The sequence below is a fragment of the Salvelinus sp. IW2-2015 genome, linkage group LG11, assembly GCF_002910315.2.
Source record: "Salvelinus sp. IW2-2015 linkage group LG11, ASM291031v2, whole genome shotgun sequence".
NCBI classification, from domain to species: domain Eukaryota; kingdom Metazoa; phylum Chordata; class Actinopteri; order Salmoniformes; family Salmonidae; genus Salvelinus; species Salvelinus sp. IW2-2015.
The window spans coordinates 14,255,696-14,279,527 of record NC_036851.1 but is presented as its reverse complement, the minus strand read 5'-3'; the positions used below and the strand labels follow the sequence as shown (position 1 = coordinate 14,279,527).

General features: G+C 41.0%; 1 protein-coding gene across 1 annotated transcript; it reads right to left on the bottom strand.

The window, feature by feature from the left end:
- Positions 1-9,386: 9,386 nt before the first annotated feature.
- On the bottom strand, positions 9,387-22,073 carry lrrn1 (leucine rich repeat neuronal 1). The gene is made up of 3 exons (XM_023996183.2): positions 21,902-22,073; positions 21,678-21,776; positions 9,387-12,612 (listed from the first exon to the last, which is right to left on the bottom strand). Exon 3 carries the CDS (start codon positions 12,361-12,363, stop codon positions 10,201-10,203), a length of 2,163 nt encoding a protein of 720 aa, XP_023851951.1. The 5' UTR covers positions 12,364-12,612; positions 21,678-21,776; positions 21,902-22,073; the 3' UTR covers positions 9,387-10,200.
- Positions 22,074-23,832: the final 1,759 nt, after the last annotated feature.

Sequence of the window (23,832 nt, the reverse complement as noted above, 5' to 3'; positions counted from 1 at the left end):
ACCTTGTTGTACCTATTAGGATACATCACCATGAAGAGAATGACATTCATAATTATGCATTACTGTATAGTACAGATCAGGGACCCATGATGAAATTATTTTACCGCAATTCTGTTACTGTCTGTAAATCCACTTCACTTAATGTAGTTCAATAACCAAAACCACCTGGGGGCAGCCCGTCAAGAAATCCATGATCCAATTTCAGAGGGAGGTGTTTAATCCCAGGGTCCTTAGTTTAGTGATGAGCTTGGAGGGCACTATGGTGTGGATTGCTGAGCTGTAATCAATGAACAGTATTCTCACGTAGGCATTCCTTTTGTCCAGATGGGAAAGGGCAGTGTGGAGTGCAATAAAGATTGCGTCATCTGTGGATCTGTTGGGCCGGTATGCAAATTGGAGTGTGTCCAGGGTGTCTGGGATGATGGTGTTGATGTGAGCCATGACCAGCCTTTCAAAGCATTTAATGGCTTCAGATGTGAGTGCTACGGGGTGATTTAGACAGGTTACCTTGGCGTTCTTGGGCACAGGAACTATGGTTTTCTGCTTGAAACATATACAGGACCAGTCAAAAGTTTGGACTCACCTACTCATTCAAGGGTTTTTCTTGACAGAATGCCAAGAGTGTGCAAAGCTGTCATCAAGGCAAAGGATGGCTACTTTGAAGAATCTCAAATATATGATATGTTTTGATATGTTTCACACTTTTTTCGTTACTACATGATTCCATATGTGTTATTTAGAAAATAGTAAATATTATGAAAACCCTTGAATGAGTAGGTGAGTCTAAACATTTTACTGGTACTGTATATGTATATATATATGTATATATATTTGATAAATTATTGAATTTGGCCTTCACTGCTATAGCCCATAGAAACGCATTGAATAACACATTCATAAATGGCAAAACAGACAGTCCAAAAATAAATCATAAGGAATAAGGTTTTGAAGTGTCTCCTACAGTATACAATATATAGGAGATATAAGAAAGCTCACAAAATATTTTTGTTGTCATGAAACTACCTCCATACTTCCATTTGTTTGTATGGGTTACCTTGAGACAAGTCCCGTGACACTTGTGGGGGTCATAGAGCAAAACGAAGAACACCATCGAGTTTGTGACGCTACAAACGTTTTTGTGGGAAGACCGAAATTCGGGACGTCTCATGATCTGACAAACACTGCTGTAGCTCGGCCACCTTCCACTGCAGATGACGGATTTTGATGAGGATTTTTTTATTATGTTACTTAGATTGAAGCAGGGGTGCGTCAATAGACTCTTATGGATTAAAGTCACCGGCCCCTAGAAGTGCCGCCTCTGGGTAAGCATTTTCTTGTTTGCTTGTGGCCCTATACAGCTTGTTGAGTGCGGTCTTAGTGCCAGCATACGTTTGTGGTGGTAAATAGACAGGTACGAGAAATATCTTGGTAAACCATACTATTTACAGCTTATCATGAGTTATTCTAACTCAGGCTAGCACAACCTTGAGATTTCCCTAATATTAAAGATGCTGTTGTTAACAAACACAACACGCAACATCTCCCCTGACTTTCCCCGACGCCACCGTTCTGTCCTGCCAATGTATAGAAAAAACAGCTAGATTTATATTTACCATATCCTTGTTCAGCCACGACTCTGAGAAACATAGGATATTACAGTTGTTCAGATCACGTTGATAGGACAGTCTTGAACGGAACTCATCCAGTTTATTCTCCAGTGATTGGCAATTTAACCTCTCTGCGACGTAGTCTCGTCAGGTAGCCTGTAGAGCGCTGTCTCCTCCTTATTTGACTGTCGAGGATTTGGGCCTGGTTTCGCCTCCGACTCATTGAGGTAGAAGTCCTCTTCCAAATCGAGGTTAGTGATAGCAGTTCTGATGTCCAGAAGCTCTTTTCAGTCATAGGAAATTATGGTGGAAACATAATGTAAAAAAATGCACAAAATAGCACAATTGGTCAGGAGCCTGTAAAACGGCCGCTATTCCCTCTATTAACATTCTTAGACTCAAAGCAATAATTATTTTAATTAGTAAAAACATATGGTGGTAAAAGCTAGCTAGCATTTCCCCATCATTCACTAATGAGCTTCATTTCTGACAGGCTGGTCAGATTACATTTCAGCCTCAGAGGCTGATAAATCAGGATTCTGTTGTGTTAGCTGTTTCATAGGTAAAGCTACTTGTAGGCAGATTAGTAGTCAGTGATTTAAAGGCTGATGCAGGGCTGCCGGAAAATGTGTGGCGAGGCGCCATTTACCACAGCACTTTTTAATCAGGTGTGGCAGTGCCACATTTTTTATTTTGTCTAATAAAATATATTGACGCAAAGTGCTAAAAAGAGGGGCAAAAACACAGCCAGATGATACAAAATGTTAAGACAATGAAGGACTTGTAAAACAGTGACAATAAAACACGATCAACATTAAAAGAGCTTAGTTTCCTTAAAAAGTAGAGCCTTTGCTGTCCTTTCTTAAACATCAGTGCTGTGCATTTTCCCCAACGTAGCTTGTGGTGATGCACAGGTAGGGTTGGGTAGGTTACTTTCTAAATGTAATCCATTACAGTTACTAGTTACCTGTCCAAAATTGTAATCAGTAACATAACTTTTGGATTAGCCAAACTCAGCAACGTAATCTGATTACGTTCCGTTACTTTTAGATTACTTTCCCCGTAAGAAGAATTAGAAAAATACAAAAATGTATGTTACCAATTGAACGACATCTATTGCAGGATAAATCAAGGTTAAAGTTTACATAGCTGGCCATGTACGGATGTTACATTTTACTTTATGGGTTGGTTATGTAGGCTTCTTCTAACCCATCGCTTTCTACTACATAAAACAATACGATTCAGTTATATCTTTACATTAATATATATAATTTATAAGTCCAAAAATGGATGTAGCAACTACAGATTGCCCCTTTAAGTCTATCAACAGTGTGTGCATTTGAGCATGTCTCTATTAGGCCTATAGATTATACATTTTTTATCAGCATGAATTAGATTGAGCAATAAAATCCCCACTTTTATTCTATAGGTTGGGATCGCACTATGCAGCTGGTGCAAGATCGCATTTTTCACTGGCTGTCCACTGGTTTCAAAAACAATGATTGACTTGCAGTTTAAACTTTGTGAATTCAACCATTATTGGGTTCAAATAAACTTTTTGATTTGTGAACAGCCATCTACAACCACAATCCGTAAGCGGCAAATAGCTAAATGAAAGAGCAGCAGTGTGATTCACATCAATGCGCTATGTAGATATAAATAATAAGTGATCCGTATCGCCATAGACTACACCACTGCTGTCATCCTTCCCTCCAAGCGTTTATTCAAGTTGGATAATCTTTGGATGCCGACAGCAGTCGCACCATTGGAAGACATAGCTTGGACTGTATCCTACAAAAGCCTATTCCTGCTCTTCTCCCTCGATCCATCAAACACATTTGGTGTGTCATCATAGTGGTCTCTGACTTGTGGTCAGACTCGCTCAGATGGAACAAACTTAAATTTACGCTATTTTTCATTGCTCATTTGAATGCCATTGAGAAAAAAGAGAAATGTCAACAACAATTTTTTTTGCAAACATCCTTTCTGAATTTAAAAGTAATCCTCTAAGTAATCATCTAGTTTTTCAAAAGTATCTGTAATCTGATTACAATTGTTGCTGGTAATGTAACAGATTACAGTTACCGGTTTTTGTAATGCTTTTACAAATCCGTTACTCCCCAACCCTGTGTACAACACCCAAATCTTTATACTCCTACACTACCTCTATGTATTGCCACTGAACAACAGTCAGTGGGGAGGGTGTTATGTTTTCCCTACAGTCAATATGCGTTTCTTTTCTCCTTTTTTGTGTTCAGCACTAAGTGAGAGTCATCACACCACTTAACAAAGTTCTCCAAGACTGGCCAGTGCTCCTTCTCCTCATCCTGGATTAGCCTGACCAGTGCTGTGCTGTCTGCAATCTTAATCAATTGTCTTCCAGGGTAGGAGCTTTTACAGTCATTGGTATAAAGCAGCGGCGAAAGCACACACCATTGAGGAGAGACCATGCTAGTGGTGCGCTTGTCTGACATCCACTGTCCCACCTTGACCTGCTGTGTCCTATTGCTCTGGAAATCCAGGATCCACAGCACCAGGCTTCCATCCAATGATAAATTGTCTATGAGTCTCTGAGCCAAGGTGGAGGGATGGATTGTATTAAACGCCAAAGAGAAATCAACAAATAAGACCTTAGCATGGCATTTGACCCTCTAGGTGCTTGTAGATACAATAAGGTTCAGTAGCATAAGGGTGGCATCAACAACCCCTTCCCCCTACCAGTCACAATAGCAAACTGAAGGCAATTAAGACGCTGCTGTGTCTTAATCCCCTTCACAAAACACTTCATAACCAGGGATGTTAATGCCACTGGCCTATAGTCATTTATTACAGATGCGTTTGTCAATTTGGGGATGGGTACTATAGTAAAGTTTTCCAGAGCATAGGTACATGTTGCTGATCCAAAGAGGATTTAAAAACAAAAGAGAAAATACCCACCAGTTGCTCTGTATAGAGTTTTAAAACAGTTCCTCAGTTCCAATTGTGTTTTTATGTACTGTATGTACAGTGCTGCAAACAACAATTAATCTGAATTAATATTCACAAAAATAAAAAACTATCTCAGTTTAAGGAACTGTATTATGGCCTTCCATGGATTCCTTGTTTTACTGAGGGTATAAACATTTGGCAGTACGCATGTAAAATCCCTTTGTCAACTATCACCATGGGAAAAGGCAAACAACTCACAAAGTAAAAGAGACAAATGGTTGTTGACCTTCATAAATCAGACAGTAGGTACAAAAAAGGTATACAAATCCAAATATACCACTTACCACTATTAGGGCAACGAGTAAGAAGTTTAAAACCACTGGAATAGTGGTAAATTTGCCTTGTATTGGACGCATGTGTATCTTGTCCCTACGCAAAGTGAGGAAGATAGTTTGGGAGGCAAAGAAAAGTTCAAGGTCCACAGTTGGAGAATTACAGAACTTGGTTGCATCTTCGGTTCACCAAGTCTCCAAATCTAGCATTAGATGCCACCTCAAAGTCAATAGCCTATTTGGAAGAGTTCTGTCACGACTTCCGCCGACGTCACCGGTCTTCTAGCCATCGCCGATCCACCTTTCATTTTCCATTTGTTTTGTCTTGTCTTCCCATACACCTGGTTTCAATTCCATCATTACATGTTGTGTATTTAACCCTCTGTTCCCCCCATGTCCTTGTCCGGAATTGTTTATTGTAGTGCTTGTGCACGTTATGCTGGTGTGTAATGGGTTTTGTTTACCCATTGATTTATTGTTCTGTTTACGGTGGTTTTGTTTATTAAACTGGGCCGTTGTAAATCAGTTTTTGCTCTCCTGCGCCTGACTTCTCTGCTACCAGTACGCACCCCCTACAGGTTGCCAGAATTTGTAAAATTCTTTAGAGCAACCAAGAATTGTAAATTCCTGCCTGAGGTTGCTAAATGACATTGGCGCTTGGATTGTAAACAGTGCTACGGTCAGATGACATGAAAATAGAGCTCTTTGGCCACACACACCAGTGGTTGGTTTGGTGTCGAAAGAAGGATATCACATGCAGAAAACAACCTCTTACCTACTGTAAAATATGGTCGTGGATCTTAGATGTGATGGGACTATTTTGCTTCCACTGGCCCAGGGTCCTTTTTAAGGTCAATGGCAATTTGAACTTTACCAAGTACCAACGCATTTTAGCCAAAAACCTTGTTGCCTCTGCTAGGAGGCTAAACCTGTTCATCCCAGAATATATTTTATTCTACTTTCAAAGGATAAAGCTAAGAACATTAACAACTTCATAGTTAAGAACACTATAACAACATGGAAGAAAATTAAACGTATTCTCAAAAACCAATATAACACCCTAAAAACAAAACCTTATGGAGCAATCCTTGGATAGCTTTTCAGAATTCATTGATAAATTGGTCTACATGGAAAACTAAAGGAATATAAACCGGTAACAGGAAATAAATGTGTTACCATGACAGAATTAAAAAGTAATTTTGGACTGACCAATGTAGATAGTTTCAAATACATGCAACTTAAAAGTTGCATTTCATGAAATTTTGATTTTAAATCTTTTGGACGTCAGAGCAACCTTGAGGGAATCTTATTTGAATCAGAAAAGGATACTCATATGATTGTGAAGATATATAAAACCATGCAAAGAGCATATCCAACTGACAATCTCTTAGAAAAAAATATAAACTATTGGCACCAAGACTTAAAAAGAACTGATGTTGTCACAAGATGGAGAGAAAGTTGAAGCATAACTAACAAAATTACAGTTAACTAAAATGTACACTTATTCCAGTTTAAACTAACGTATCGATTTATTATACAAGAGACAAAATTCACATAATCTACAGAACAACGGCAGAGTCATATCTTACTATAAGTGTAAAACTAATAAATACTCAATTAATCAATGCTTTCTGTGAATGCAATAAAGTCCAGAAGTTATGGACGGAGCTAGAAAGTTAGAAGGTATTACAATGTAAACATACTTTTAACCCTCTTACTGTGTTCCGGTCGAATTGGACCGATTTCCAAGTTTTCTCTCTGAAAAATGTAGTTCCTGTAATCTGATTGTCATAAGGTTCCATGACTTTGTCCACACAGAGCATCTGAACACACAAAATACATTTTGATGATTTTCATTACATTTTGGGTGTTTTATTTAACTTTTGTACACCTGTGGTGTTCCCAATCAAAATGACCGGTCATTAAAAATGAATTGGTGAAACTACAATTAGTGTATACAATTGAGTTCAGGCACATGCCCATTCATCAGATGGACACACTTCCTCTCCCAGACCCCCACATGCATGTGTGTTTGAGCACACACACACACACACACACACACACACACCTCACTCCTCTTCTTGGCTTCCATGGCAACCCCCACGGGAATCTTTCCCCAATATAATCTTTCCCCCACGGGAACCACACCTGTTGACATTCTCACGAACAATCGCAATATTGTTTCAATAATATATGGACCTTTTCTCACTGCTCTGGTATATAAAGCTTTTTTGAGGCCTTGCTCACAATTCATTCTGTGGCAGCACAATTACCAAACGATATACTGTATGTGAGGCTCTTGATCATACCTTTGATCATGACACTGGTGAGAAGGAGAGTCCTTGTTAAACTTTGACACAAAGTAGTCTGTGATAAATAGCACAATATGTTTCATCTGAGTATTTGTTATAGTCAAAATAATCCATACATTATGCTTTTTTAACTCAAAAGCGAGTTGTATGAGCTCAGGTCAATGAGGCCTACAGGCCATAAATAGCAAATAGAAGTTCAAAACTTGTAATGTTCACAAGAACTTAAGTTGATAAAAAAAATCTAACACAATATTAGGTGATAATATATGTATTATTATGTGCGTCTGTAATTTGGTGTATTTGTTTGTATTTGGAGTAAAAACATAAAAAATTACGTTTTCAAAAAACATTTGATTTTACTGTCTGTCCCTCAGTTGTATGTCGCCATCTTGAAAATCACTCATTACATAGATATGCAAGGACCTTGAGCATTCCCCCCAGTGGCAAACTGTTATCGGGGGAGGGGTCTATATTAAATACAATTATTAGCTTCCTTTTAGTATGTCATTACTTTGAGGATTCTATTGATACTTTGGTGTGTCTACATCCAAAGTGTCACTTCGTGTTACTCAATTTATAACAAGATGGTGCCAATAGACATGGTCACCCTATTTCTAGCTCCTAGCCAACTTTGCAGTATTCTTTTAAATGTTTTTGTTATTTCTTACATTATTTGCTCAGAAAGTTCCTTGTATTATTACCTACAGCCGAAAAATACTTTTGGACATTAGATTGCGGTCACTCATCAGAAATTCAAGCAAAAATGTTACTTCCCTGACCAGGGTCCTTTGTTTGAACTTCCAGAGGCAGCTTTATTCATCACAGGGCCTGCACCAAAACGCTGATTCCAAAGACAGTGAAGAACAAGTGGGGCCGTAGACAAACTCAAGCGGTGTGCATACCATCCACCACTTCCGAATATATTACTCGCTAACGTTCAGTCCATGGACAATAAAGTAGATGAGCTGAGAGCGAGGTTCTCCTTCCGGAGACACATCAGGGACTGTAACATACTCTGGACTATGTGCAAACTGTAAACCACATATCTCATAAATCGTATTTATTGTCTCTGGGGACTTTAATAAAGGAAATCTGAGGAAAACGCTACTGAAATTCTATCAACACATCTCCTGTGCTACACACACACATCACAAATTCTTGATCAGTGCTACTCTTCCTTCCAGGACGGCTACAAGCCCCTTCTATGCCCTCCATTCGGCAAATCAGATCATGCCTCCATTCTGCTCCTCCCCACCTATAGTTAGAAACTTAAACAGGCAGCACCCTTTGTAAGGACTGTTCAACGTTGGTCTAACCAATCGGAATCTATGATTGCACCTGGTGTATTCTACTCTTCTTACTCTCAATAGTAAGTTGAGACCCGATTGAGTGGCCAGGGCCCTAAGAGACCGAGATGTCGCTTATGCCTGGAACAGGCTCCGCTCATACAGTATGAGGGTGCAGAGAATTGGGAGCTGCTAGCATCTTTCTGATTAAAGCCGGGTTGCTAACTGTAAGATAATGCAGCATTCTGTGCTGCTTAATAGTGCCCATTTACCATAATCACATCCTCCTTTGATTTAAGCTCAGCCACTTCATTCCTCCCGTCAATGCTGCCCACACCCATCTCATCTCATCCTGGAGAGTGGGCATGGCAAGGGAGGACACTGTTGCCCTATATGTCATTAAATGGCAGTGTGAACACTGAAGATCTGTCCTCTGTGCCCGGTGGTCTTCATCACTTTGGGAGGCTTGTCTTGCCATTTACTCCCATATGTCCTCTTCCTGGTTTCCAAAATCTTTCATCTGTGGTTTTGGAGGGCTGTTTGCTCCTCGAAGGATTTTTGCAGCAATAATTGGAGACTAAAGGGGCAGATTTTAATTACGCTCTGATAATTGCTTTTGCAGCATCTCAGCCTCTGTAGTTAGTATCTCTCCACTCCATCTCTCTTTATCACAATCTACACTGTGCCTACACCTACAGTCAAACTGATATAATGCATCATTTACCATAATGTCATAATGTAAAACACATCTTTCCATCTCCCCCGCATTACAAGTTTTCATTTTAGTTATATGGAATTATGGTAAACACCTTTGTTGTCAAAGTAAATGCTTAAGGTTTGAAATGAATATATTTTTCCAGAGCCTGTTTTTACTATATATGATGTAACATACAAATAATGACACAAGGTCTGGAAATGGTATAAAAAAATATGAGGAAAAAAGTATTTTATTTTTGCTTGCTCCTCAATATACAACATACAGTATTTGCGTGTGTAAATCACAACAAAATCAGTGATCGTTGAATGATTCTAGCAAAATAAAAAATAATATTCTGAGAATTTAAAAAGCTTTATGTCTACTTACCTAGTTATTAAACATTCATATTTCTATTGCTGGTTTATGGTATTTTCTCTGCAAACTTAAGTTCTTAATAAAAAATTACTGTTTGTTAATGTCAAAAAAGTCATTCAAATTATAGTTGATACAACATTACAGAACAATTGCTAACATTATTCAATAGACAGTATATCAAGTCTAAACTTACTTTGTCAGCATATATTGTAGTCCATAGACAAATTGGTTTATATATTGCATTGTACAACAGTTAACACTTAAACTGTTTTATGAGAAAAAAAATGTGTAATCGCTAAGAATACTTCCAGAGAAAGAAATCAAAATGGATCCAATTCCAGCTCCAGCAAGTTGATCCAGACTGAATCCATGACAATACCCATGCTATGATATCAAAACAAGTACTCAAAATAAAGCACAATGACTACCAAGTCCTGGGAGCTAAACAAAGCTGCCATATTGACTGTCAAAAAGGGGGCAAGAGGAGAAAGGCAATACACTATACTAAAAAGTCTGAAATATCTGTCTGTTCTTCGCCTCAAATGAGCAAAGAAGAAAACTGCAAAAAATATATTTCATATTACTGTCACACAAAGAAGCAAAATAAGTGACTTTGTGCTCCTAAAATGTGTTATTTATGGTTTACCCCACATGTAGTAGCTTTCACCACATGTAGTAGCTCCGTGTTGTGTCCACCTGGCCTGGTTTGGTCTCTGATGAGGAGGAAACCTCTTTCTCCTTCTCACTGTCCGCCTCCCACAGGTTGATGAGGGGAGGGTAGAGCTCATTGAGGGGGATGGAGGATGTTTTCTGCATGTACTTTTTCAGGGAGTGATTGTAGTTTTTCCTCTTCCACCTCTTGGAAATGTACACAGCCATAGAGGCCAGGCTGATGATGCCGAACATGGTACCCATGACCGCTGCGAGAGCGGTGTTAGTGCCTTGGTCAGATATCTCCACAGCGAAGGCAGCGTGCTTCGTTGTGACATTGACACAGGACTTCTGTGTCTGCTGGTGGATGTTGGAGACGGTGAGACATACCTCATACTCGGTGGCGGGCTGTAGGTGTGTGAGGTTATACTCATGGACATCCACTGGGACCCTGGCTGTGTAGGTGATGTGAGGGTTGTCTATCTTCATGGTGGCAGATGACCACTTGAGGTTGGAGGTCATGACGTTGGAGTTGACCTTCCAGGAAACCAGAATGGAGTGGGACTCAGTCTTCTTCACGTACACTTTCATCAACTGGGTGCTGTCTAAGAGAGTACCATTCACCCTAATAGCAGTCACCCGAGTGTCCGCCCCCTCAGCATTCTGGGCCACACAGGTATACCTGCCAGAGTCCTCGACCTGGATTTGAGAGATACGCAGTGTTCCCTCGCTACTGAGGCTGTATTTATCAGACAGGGTTTCCACCATCACCTTGTTCCCTAGAGGTGTGACCCAGTAGATATCTGGCTCAGGCTGGGACATTGCACGGCAGTCCAGGTCCACAGTCATGCCTATGTCCAGGTTCAGGTGGTTGGGAAAGCTGTCGTGGGAGATCATGGGCAGACACTGCTCTGCTGAGTCCTGCTGGAGCAACTCCCTCACATGCTGACCTCTGACCTCGACTGGAAGTGCACAGAACATGGAGAGGGGTTCCATGAAGCGGATGCTGGTCTTGTTGGAGCTCATCCACTGGATGACGCAGTCACATCGCAGGGGGTTGCTGTGGATGCTGATCTCACGCAAGTTGGGCAGGGAGTCCACAGTGGACTGGTAGAGGGCGTTAAGGGCATTGTTGTTCAACATGAGGCTCTCCAGGGCAGGGACGTCACGGAAAGCCTGGCGGTTCACGTAGGAAAATTTGGGGTTATTAGTAGCCTCCAGCTTGGTAAGCTCAGGGAGGTTATCGACGGCAAAGCGGTCAATGGAGACCAGCTCCCCCATGTTGTTTATGCCCAGCTCTTTCAGCCTCAGCATGTTCTTAAAGTCCCCCTCTTGGATTTTGTGCACAGGGTTTTTGTTCAAGTCCAAGAACTTGAGGTTAGGTAGTTTCTGAAGGGCGTTCTGAGGAACTCTAATTAGCTTATTGTCGTAGAAGGAGAGACTCTCTAGGTTGTTTAGTCCCACAAAGGCATTTCCAGGGATGTCTGTTAAATCCATTCCAGCCAGAACCAAGCTCCTCAGGTTTACAAGCGGCTTGAAGTTAAAGTCCAGGATGCCAACAACAGGATTTTCCCCGATCATGAGGATCTCAAGGTTGGGCGTTGACTCAAACCAGCGACTGTCAATGGCCTTGAGCCTGTTGGAGTTGAGATGAAGCCTGAGCAGATTGTGCAGACCAGAGAGGGCGTTTGGGGAGATTATGTTGATCTGGTTATGGTTGATGTAGAGCTCTTGCAGGTTGCTGAGGTCCTGTAGGCAGTAGTCAGGCAATTCAGTAATCTGGTTCTCTTCAAGGTGCAGTGTGGTGAGCTGGGACATGTTGGTGAGGCCCACATTGTGGATGCTGCTGAAGTTGTTCTGAGACAGGTCCAGCTCGGTCAGGTTGAAGAGCTGCTCCAGCTCCTCACTGGTTCTGGCGATGTAATTGCTCTGCAGGAGGAGCACCTGAGTGTCGCTGGACAGGTTGCTTGGGATGCGTGTGAGACGGAGGTCGTTACAATCCACCGTCGTGGCTTCTCTGTAGGTGGATTGGGGGGTGAACCAGGGTCGGATCTCACACACACACAGCTGGGGACACTCATTATCTCTCTGGATGGAGGATAGTCCAACGGACGCCAGAATCAAGCCAGCCAACAACTGCCTTAGTAGACAGTAGATGAACCTCCCTCTAGCCATGCTGTCTGTCTGTGTTCACCGGTCCAAACCCACAGAGGGTTGGACACCAGAAAAGGTTGATGACCTTGGAGAGAGCTGTGTTATTGTCATTAACCAGAGGTTTTGCTGACTTGTAGTTGTATCCCTATAAAATGGTCCAGGTGGGAAAAGATGTGCAGGGGGTTCCAGTGAAACAGTTCCAGAGTTACAGTGAGCCTCCCACTGTTCAGAGTGTTTCTTTCATCAAAACCTCAGTACTGCACGGTGAGTCTGTAAAACAAAGACAAAAAAGACTATGGGTTACTGTACAGTTTAGTGTAATGCATGGACAACCAGGAACACATACAGTTGAAGTCGTAAAATTACATACACCTTCGCCAAATACATTAAAACTCAGTTTTTCACAATTCCTGACATTTAATCCTAGTAAAAATTCCCTGTCTTAGGTCAGTTAGGATCACGACTTTAATTTAAGAATGTGAAATGTCAGAATAATAGTGGAGAGAATGATTTATTTCAGCTTTTATTTCTTTCAACACATACTCAGGAGGTCAGAAGTTTACATACACTCAATTAGTATTTGGTAGCATTGCCTTTATATTGTTTAATTTGGGTCAAACATTTCGGGTAGCCTTCCACAAGCTTCCCACAATAAGTTGGGTGAATTTTGTCTCATTCGTCTTGATAGAGCTGGTGTAACTGAGTCAGGTTTGTAGGCCTCCTTGCTCGCAGACGCTTTTTCAGTTTTGCCCACACATTTTCTATACGATTGAGGTCAGGGCTTTGTGATGACCACTCCAATACCTTGACTTTGTTGTCCTTAAGCAATGTTGCCACAACTTTGGAAGTATGCTTGGTCATTGGAAGACCCATTTGTGACCAAGCTTTAACTTCCTGACTGATGTCTTGAGATGTTGCTTCAATATATGCACAAAATTTTCCTTCCTCATGATGCCATCTATTTTGTGAAGTGCACAAGTCCCTCTTGCAGCAAAGCACCCCACAACATGATGCTGCCACCCCCATGCTTCACGGTTGGGATGGTGAGTTGCCCCTTTTTCCTCCAAACATAACGATGGTCATTATGGCCAAACAGTTCCATTTTTGTTTCATCAGACCAGAGGACATTTCTCCAAAAAGTACGATCTTTGTCCCCATGTGCAGTTGCAAACCGTAGTCTGGATTTTTTTATGGCGGTTTTGGAGCAGTGGCTTCTTCCTTGCTGAGCGGCCTTTCAGGTTATGCTGATATAGGACTCGTTTTACTGTGGATATAGATACTTTTGTATCTGTTTCCTCCAGAATTTTCACAAGGTCCTTTGCTGTTGTTCTGGGATTGATTTGCACTTTTCGCACCGAAGTACATTCATCTCTAGGAGACAGAACGCGTCTCCTTCCTGAGCGGTATGATGACTGCGTGGTCCCATGGTGTTTATTGTGTACTATTGTTTGTACAGATGAACGTGGTACCTTCAGGCGTTTGGAAACTGCTCTCAAGGATAAACCAGACTTGTGGAGGTCTACCATTTTTATTGAGGTCTTGGCTGATTTTTTTTGTTTTCCCATGATGTCAAGCAAAGAGGCACTGAGTTTGAAGGTAGGCCTTGAAATACATCCACAGGTAAACCTCCAATTGACTCAAATTATGTAATTTAGCCTATCAGAAGCTTCTAAAGCCATGACATAATTTTCTGGAATGTTCCAAGCTGTCAAAGTCAACTTAGTGTATGTAAACGTCTGACCCACTGGAATAGTGATACAGTGAATTATAAGTGAAATAATCTGTCTGTAAACAATTGTTGGAAATATTCCTTGTGTCATGCACAAAGTAGATGTCCTTACCGACTTGCCAAAACTATAGTTTGTTTACAAGAAATTTGTGGAGTGGTTGAAAAACAAGTTTTAATGACTCCAACCTAAGTGTATGTAAACTTCCGACTTCAACTGTATAGCATAAACAATTTGATTTATGAGACAGGGAGTTGGTGAAAAGTAGTGTCTGGAGTAAATGTAAGGGTATCATACGTCATATCATGTTAACCAAAAGTTACATGTCAGCCATGTTAAATAGAACATGAATGTAACACAGCTCATGATGATGTTGAGAGCAAACCTTCTGTTTGGCTGTCGTTTACATCTTTTACATCTCCCTGAGAGATTGTTAATGTGAATTATGCAGCATCATCAGTTGAGGAAAAATGCTAAATCAGATCATTATAACGCAGGCACAATTAAAAAAAATAAAAACTTGTATATACTTGGACACAGATCAAATTCACTTGAGTGCTTTCATCTATCCAACAGGCCCATCAGCAATAGATCATTAGCTTCTCCGCACATCATTAAATACTCTGAGATATGTCAGTATTCTCCATGCCTATGAAGAAAATAAATGATGGCAAAAATATGTTCCTAGATTATTAATGAAAGAGCCACTGTGTCCTGGTTTAGGTACAGAAATATGGTGGATTTCTTTAACATATGTTGTGTATTTCTGAGAGAAGCCTTCAGTGAGCATTGCAAGTACAGTATTTTGTAAAAAGCATACATCACACTTCTCCTCAGCCGCAACAGTCAGTTATTCATCCAGAACTACTTTTGTTCAAGGACAGGGACTTCAGGAGAAGGACTTGTAAATCCAGAATCTAGTCTTGTGAGGAGCATAACAGGAGCACTGGCATCTGCCATACCATACAGTGCTGACTAAAAAATAGGCCACAATACTATTAAACCTCAAGTTAATATGTGATATCAATTAACATTGACTTTAATTGTGGTAATGTTCTTGAACATAATGATTTCACTGACAATTGAGTTGGTTCCTAGGCTTTTGCTCCCATCACTAAAGAGTGTTAGTGATTTTGCAGAGGAGAGGCAGGCACATATGCACACTTGAGCAACTACAAGGTTCTGTAATTGACTTCTGAATGTGGCAAGTGGAAATCAATAAGGACTGATTCCTCCCTGTAACTACCGGAACATTCAGACCATTTGAAATAGTGCTTAACTCTTCGAGTACCAACCTGTTCTGTATGTGTAGTAAAAGTATAGAATGTAGATGGGCTAGCTGGCTCTACCATGGTGGAATCCTGTAGGGCATTATAATCTGAGCAACACTTAAGAAATCCTGTAACCTAATTAGGTGAATTTACTAAAGGAGGTATCAATCTCAGTGAGTGAGTATTGCATTGCCATAGGCCTTCTTAACCTAACAGAGTCTGTGGTCAACACTCGCTAATAGGCTTTGGAACTAAAGAGCTGACTAATTCATCGGAGTGCAAAACTGCTTGGCAACAGAGCAAGGGTGACATGAAACAAGTTTAAGCTCTTCCTGCACAGGGGATTGTTCTCCTGGGACAGGGTGAAATAAGGGTAATACAGACATGTTCCTTAAGATAAAGCAGAATAAGTGAGTGGTTAGTTAGAAGTAGAGATCAATCCAAGGAAATGTAACAGTTGAAACCCTCGGGAGAGATTTTTTATTTAACTACACAAGTCAGTTAAGAACAAGTTATTATTTACAGTGGGTTAACTGCCTTGTTCAGGTGCAGAATGACATATTTTTACATTGTTAACCCGGGGATTCGATCTAGCAACCTTTCGGTTACTGACCCAACACTCTAACCACTAGGATACCTGCCGCCCCGAGATACAGCTCACTGTGTAACTACTTTAATTAAAAACAACTGTAGCCTATCTCATGTTATGTTATTCACTGACTACTCACTGACTATTCACAGAAAAGCAACATATTCAAACCATTCTATTGAAATGTAAGAAAACTGCTTATTATTGGACTCTTATGTCATTGCACCAATGCATTTAATGCACTACAGCATGATAGTAGTGTATGTATTCTGAACACACCATTTGAGACAAAGGTTGAGCCTGAACAGAGAGTCCTCAGACAGCCATTACTGATAGGCTTAAATAGGCTTAGAAGTAGCCCACAATGCCTCAAAAACACATAAAAGTGACAAAGTTATGCAAGTTCTTAAATCCTGAAGTTCAAGGCAATAAATATGGAGCCAGAAAGGTTTCACAAGCTAAAGGATTCCCATTGATACCATTGGTTTAAATCTGATATTTCAATTTACTCCTACTGTAGTTATGCACTCTCTCATAATGCCTCCATTTATCACAATGGGGTTCATCTGAGATTCTGTTCATGACTCTGAACGACCTTAGAGATGGGACCATTTCAGTGTGAGAGGTGACATTTAAGAGGCCATCATTTCATGTAAGACTTGGCATTCCAAACAAGGGCTTCAGTTTAAATATGATCTAAAAGGTCTGAGCCAAAGATTAAACACATACACGCTTTTGGTTCTTTTACTCGTAGCTTCCCTGACAACAGTCGAAACCGATGAAAACAAAACAAATATTGTTGTGTCCAGTTTGAACTGTCCGACAGAGATAACAGTGTCATTAAACATGTACAAGTATCAAAATGGTTATATTGGAAACGGTTTAGTTTCATAGGGCAGGTGGGGCGGGCGGGGGGGGGGGGGGACATTTAAGAAATGTATATGAACGTTTAAGTGGGGTGGGTGTATCATTACTGCCTGGAACCATGACAATACAGCTGAAGAGAGCTTGTGAACTTGGCCAATGCTGTGTTAATAAACAGCTGTAAAGCCGCGTTGACACTTCCCTGAAACAGCCTTGACCGTGTTCTCCTGACCCAGAGGGCTCGGAGCCAGAGGAAACTCAGCCTTGAAACCTGGCCTCCACAGCCACACAGCAGGGGGGAAGAAAACAAGACTACGTGGAAGGAAAGAAAAACTATTCAGTTTGAATCACGGCAGCCTTTGTATCTTTCAATGGGGGGGTACTTAACCTAAATACAGTAGTCACAGTTAATACTATGTGATCCTATGGGTAAGTGATTTGAAGATCACCATTTTCTGTGATATTGTAGTACAGCCTGAGATGTGTGTGTGTATGAATTCATATGGGTACAAAGCTACTTTAGCACATGATATGTAAGTGCAAAACTCCTTGGTATACATGATTCTTGGGTATCAGTGGTTACTGGTATGCACAGTAGTCGTAGCTTGTCTGCTATGAGCCAAAATGGCATATGACAACCACGAAAATGATTATTTATGAGCGATACACCTGCCATTGTCTATCCAGAAAACTCTCTGTCCTTTGTCAAGAACACATACTACTTCTACCTCGGTGCACCTGCTATAACATGTAACATCTGCTAAACTGTGTACACGACCAATAAACTTTGATTTGATTTGAATGTCAAATTGCAAAAGAGTGTCAATCAAAAATATGATTTCAACACCAAGTTATTGCAGTCAATGTTACTACAGTATGCTATTCTGTTTCACGTGAACGTTTCCATGTTGGCTTTCATCTGATGTACTCCATTTTAAATATAAAGAGGCTGCGACAAAATAATGACGTTCATGGGCTGACTGTGTGTCCTTGAATGGATGGTCATGGAAATAAGGGTGTCCTTGAATGGATGGTAAACTAAACAAGAGTATGTATGGGAAAATTCAACATTTGCAGTATATACAATAGTTCAAACAAACCCCAAGAGGACAACCGCACAATAAATATCTGGTACACAGACACTCAGACGACACATTATAGACACACAACACAGAGCTTTAAAAAAATCTAATATTAGCTGTACTCTTGTTATATAGTTACACATTACAATACAAATCTGTGTAATCAAATAGAAGAGACTGTGCTGGAAAATCTAATGGTTCACTTCACTACAGTACCTCTAGTTGTCAGATAAAACTGAATCATGCGAAGAATACATGAATACAAATTGACAATTGAGAAATATTTGAGTTACAGGATTCTTTTTGAATGCTGATGGTTAAGGATTTGCTTGTTCCCAGGTCTTTGATAAGTAATGAGGAGTGAAATCCATTTTTCCATGAGAAGGGTGTTTACTTTTCAATCCTGTGTACACAGTGCATATTACTCACAGAGATGTGAGCAATAGAAGATATGAAATCCCATCCCATAATTCTGACATCTAAATAAACAAGATAAGGCTTCCCTTAGGGACAATAACATTTAAGTAAATTCTCCACCATCACCAATCCCTCTAGAACTCCCTCTAAACCAAGTGAAAAAACTAATTCCACGGAGGGCCGAGTGTCTGCGGGTTTTCGCTGCCTTCCTTGTACTTGATGGATGAATTAAGGTCAATAATTAGTAAGGAACTCCCCACACCTGATTATCTAGGGCTTAATTGAAAGGAACAAATAAAAACCTGCAGACACAAGGCCCTCCATGGAATGAGTTTGACACCCTTGATCTAAATGGACACTCACGGTCAAATAAATGTTTTTAAATATTCAAATGTAACCTTTACTGAACTAGGCGAGTCAGTTATGAACAAATTCTTATTTACAATAATGGCCTACCCGGGCCAATTGTGCGCTGCCCAACGGGACCCCCAATCACGGCCGGATGTGATACTGCCTGGATTCAAACCAGGGACTGTAGTGACGCCTCTTACACTGAGATGCAGTGCCTTAGACCGCTGCGCCAGTCGGGAGACCTATGCTAACTCTATTATTGAGTGACAATGAGCAATACAAAATGAGAAAGAAGATTTTCAACACACTCGTTCATTTGAGTAGTGTAAACATGAAGTCGAAGATAACGAAAACTGTTGATAAGCCCTGAGGCACTCGAAGGGGCAGGCTTGAAGGGTGCTCAGAATCTATTATTCTGATTCCTAAAAGCCCATGAACATTTACACCTCCGTAAGAGTCTGGTGGGCTGGGATTGGGAAAGGAAATTGGTAGCTAGCACAGAGAAGATTTTTAAGAACAGTAAGTATTAAAATAACTATATTCCCCTGAAAGGGTGGGAGAGGTGAAATAAGTTACATACAGGAGGGTTTGGGAGGGAAGTATGTTGTACAGTATGATGCGAGGAGCAGAATCAACTGGCCGGCTTAAGTTATGTCCTGCATTAAATGGTTCAGCCTCTTCATGTCCTGTCAACATGAGAAGATGCATGTTGATTGTAGGCTATTAATTATTGCTATTAACATTGTACATCTCTGTAGTCATAAGATATCTATGAGAGAGGTGTGTTGAGTCTTTCCGGTATTAAGAACACTGTAAAGTGAAGCGTTACCTGAAATGTATGCTTGTATTTGTAGCCTGTGCCCTACGCACTGAGAAAATAGAACAGTCCCACCACTAAGCCTGGGGTGTTTGGGCCCCTAAGCCCACTGTAAAAGTTCCATTCTGCACAGAATGATTTCTTCAGCTGATTATGAGGACAGAATTAGTTGAACAGCTGCTGAGCCTGTGCCATGCCTTATCTCTGAGATCCACACAAAGACTAATGTGTTGCCCCTTTTTACAAGAATAATGGGAGAAGCTTGAGCTGCAACACCCTCCACCCACCCCTCCCCATCCCTCCCCAGCCCCCCTATCCCCAGCCCCAAGGGAACTCACTTCTCCATGGTGGAGGGCATTGTGGCTTTCTCACTGACTCCTAACAACCCTGCCTGATGGACTGTTCTCACAGTGTGTGTGTGTGTGTGTGTGTGTGTGTGTGTGTGTGTGTGTGTGTGTGTGTGTGTGTGTGTGTGTGTGTGTGTGTGTGTGTGTTTGTGTGGTGTGTGTGTGTGTGTGTGTGTGTGTGTGTTGTGTTGTGCTGCGGCGTGCTGCGTGTGGAGGGGGAGGGACAGGGGGAGGGGTTATACCCCCGGGGTAGACAGAAGAAAAGGCCAGACCCCTCATCAGGCACCTTGCCACTCTTCTGCCCCTCCTCTAATACTTTGCTCTTTGAGTTTTGAGAAATGTATTTGCCCGCTGTTCCCTGTCAGTTTGGTCACTGCCAATCTGGTCTTGGATTGTAACCTGACATATCACATAGGGCTCACAACAAGGTCAAGTGTTGTGTCTTTAGAATTACACATCTCTTTATTTGAACTGCTGTATGAAAAAGGTCATCCTCAACACTTTATTTTTCAGTCTAGACTCAGACAGCCTATGTCATACTGCCAACACTGACTGAGGCTCAGTAGGCAAAGTGATGACTTGACAATTCTAGCATAGGCAACTTGAAACCACAGCAATGAGTGACATCGTATAAAACCATGAAAGTCTGTATCTAAGTGATAACAAATTACAACTTTAACAGACTGACCGATAACAAAATTGGATTCTGTTAAAACTATAATTTTGGATGGTCAGTCCTTGAATACATAGCTCTGTCTATGAATTTGAGAGTGGTTACATTTCTCCAACCCCATCCCTCAGCTTTTTACCGAAGTATGGGCGGGGATCATCTTTGTTATTGTTTCTACTGTTGATTACTGCTTTAAAACAGTGCCAAAGATACTGCTCCACTACCATAGCCTAGCCTTAGTGTTGACAAAAACTGTTGGTCATACAAAGGGGGAATAAGAAGCTTTTGAGACAATAGTCTTAAGTTAATAACCTCAGCTATTACATAGGAGCAACAGCTGCAAAACAGCAGACGCGTATATACAATGACAATAGGCTACCCCACTCCTTGCCCCCCCTTTCACAACCTGTTCTCACTTAGATATTCTTGAAACATTGGACTTTTTTTTCTTACAGACCGGTTGCCTGTTCGAATTCTGCCGATATAGACTAATTAAATAATCGAGGACATCTGCCCACATGCTATTCGCATCTATATGCAAATCACATTTTCCTAACGTTGCGTTAACCACGCGAGCCTACCTACATTTATGCGCAGCGGTGAGCCACACGAGGATCAAAGTTTGTTTCCCGAGCACGTTATCTGACGCATTGAAATGTTGAAATTTGTATAATTCTGACTGTGAATGCCCGGAATATAAATTACAAGAATAATAGATGTAGATATAAAACAACAGGCAGAGTAGTCTTAATCCTGATCAATTATATAGATAGCCTGATATTACGTTATTATAGAAATCGGTTGCCTATTAGTTATTATTTCGTATAAAAGGCTATTGCCTTGGGTCCCTCCACCCCATGCACAGCAAGCCATGCCCTGGCAGTGATGCAGTAACGGTAGGTTGTTGGCAAACAAATACAATTTTGTTAAGGAAATGTCACCTTCACAGAAAAATTGATACTATGACCCCTGTTTTTTCTGGCCACGTTTAACCTTATTGTGAAGGTAAGTGTCAGACAATCGGTGCACAGCCACGGAGTTCCAGTTTTCATAACATCCACGTCCACCTGTTCTCCTACTACTGCAAAATACCTCGAAAGAGCATGGCAGGCTACAAAATAAACAGCTTCCGTTTAATATATTCTGACTTTGTTCAAACATTAGCCTAATTAAAGCAATAATTGTAAGTATTGGCCTCACCTCGTTGACATGCAATCCCCTCTCTTCTCAGTTGCATCCAGTTTCTTTGGACATCAGTGAGGTTTATGCAAATAGCCTTCACCTCTATGCGTCAATAGCCTACATCCCCAACAAATGCATACAATAAATACATAGATAGCCTGAACGGATTCCTTAAATATGATAATGTACAATTATTCTTCCTCTATTCCATGTGATTCAAGCAGCAACTCAGGTAAGCTAACCTTCGAGCAGAGCATAGTGCAGATTGCAGAGACATCCAAACGCCAACTGAAGCCACAATGACTAGTTGCCTGACGATATTCTACTCTTCGCCCGTAGCCCACTGCTCCTTCAAGGAAAATATGAAAACAGCACCTGGCGCTGTCCAGACGAGTCAGCTGATTCCTGACTACGCGATTGGCTGCTGGCTGGTGCCTGTCATTCTCGCCCAAGCATAGCACCATCTGTTCGATGATTGTTGTGATGGGGACAAAGGCAGGCGCTAGGGCTGCGCAGTTGGAGAACGAGGGGAGTGGACAGAGAAACGCAAAGGGGGGCACTTTTTCTTGATTTTCCTTGTGAGAAAGTCTTCTGCCTGCGGCCCCCTCCGTCATCCAGACTGCAATGCTACGTCTGTTGCCCCAGCTTGACAAGGAGACAATGTGCCTCTTTGTTTTGCTGTTGTTAAGTTGCTCTGATTAAAGTTGTTTAATATGCAACTCATTCTATTTGTTGCTCCACTTGAGCTTTGTAACATTGTATACTTTTAACAAATGTCAGCAATAACTGGAGGGGTCTTTTTGTTTGAATAGAGATATATTGCAGACCTTCAGCAAAGTTGAATTGGCTGATTCATTATTGACAGTCTCACCTATTTTAGACCAGATAGACAGAACCCTAGGTTCATAGCAAGACCTGAAAATGATTTAAATCCTAAACCAGATCTTTTCAGGTCTCCCTAGGCAGTGACTCAGATGTAATGGACCCAACACATCATTCAGTGTTGTAGTTTCAGCATTAAGATTTGCGCAATAGTGTATGATGGCATCACATTTATCACAGGGGACAGTTTTAGTATGCATCATTGCGTCCTGTATCAAAAGGTTGGCTGGTTCTCATTAATGTCCTGTATGTCACTGCATTACTCCCTCTTTGTTTACCAAGCTCTGCTAGGCCCTAACAAGCTTCAGACTTGCCTAACTTCGGTGTTGAAGTCTAAAAACACGAGTTACAAAACACGTTCACAGGGTTGGTTAACTCTTGAGGTTCCGCAGGTCTCCACTGAATTAGGTAAATCCACTTTTAGTTTTAATGCACCTCACTGCTGGAAGAATTCACAGATCTTATTAAAATAGGGTGTTCTGTTGCCACTTAGGCACCAGAACATGTCTCAGTGTTGACTCCTTGTTAAAATAAAGGTGAAATAAAAAATATAAAAAATGAATGATGCTGAGAATCCTTTTAGTGAGGGTTGAACCCACATGAAGCCACTCCAGGCACAGGAACACATGAGGCTGAGTGAACCTGCTCTTGCAACACAACCCTGTTGCCATGTCTCAAAGTACATGGCAAAAAACCAGAGGGGAGCCAAGTGAAAGCTGAAAGGGTTGAAGTGGAAGACCTGCATGAATAATTGCTCCTCCACCTCTATTCTCCATCCATCTCCTGCTCTCTTCACATCCATGTGTTGCTGGAGAACTTTTCTTTATTAGAACAATAACTATACACTCCAGGCAATCCATGTCATTTTGAATACAGTAGACCTAAATGTTTTTCTGGTAGACACCCCTTACCCTGCTCGGTAAATGTAAAAAAAGTCAAATTTATTTTCAAGAAAGTGAGGCTTGATGTCACTTGGACTGCTCTCCTTGAGTGTTCTTCACTTTGAAGCACCTTGATCCCAATGCACTCCACAACATGAGATAGATGAGACATGCACACTCTTGAAATCTAAGGTTCATGACTGGCAAGATTAACTATTCCAAGTCTATGCTCAGTGATTCATTCCAGTTGAAAGTGAACACATCAGTTTGAGACTGAAATCATAACAGGTTTAAAGATTTAATCCTGAACCTAATCTATCCTCGATCTACGATCCCTAGGCATAAAAAGACATATGTGCTTGTGAACTGATTGACTGGTCAAACATGATACAAAAAGGACTGATACCAAG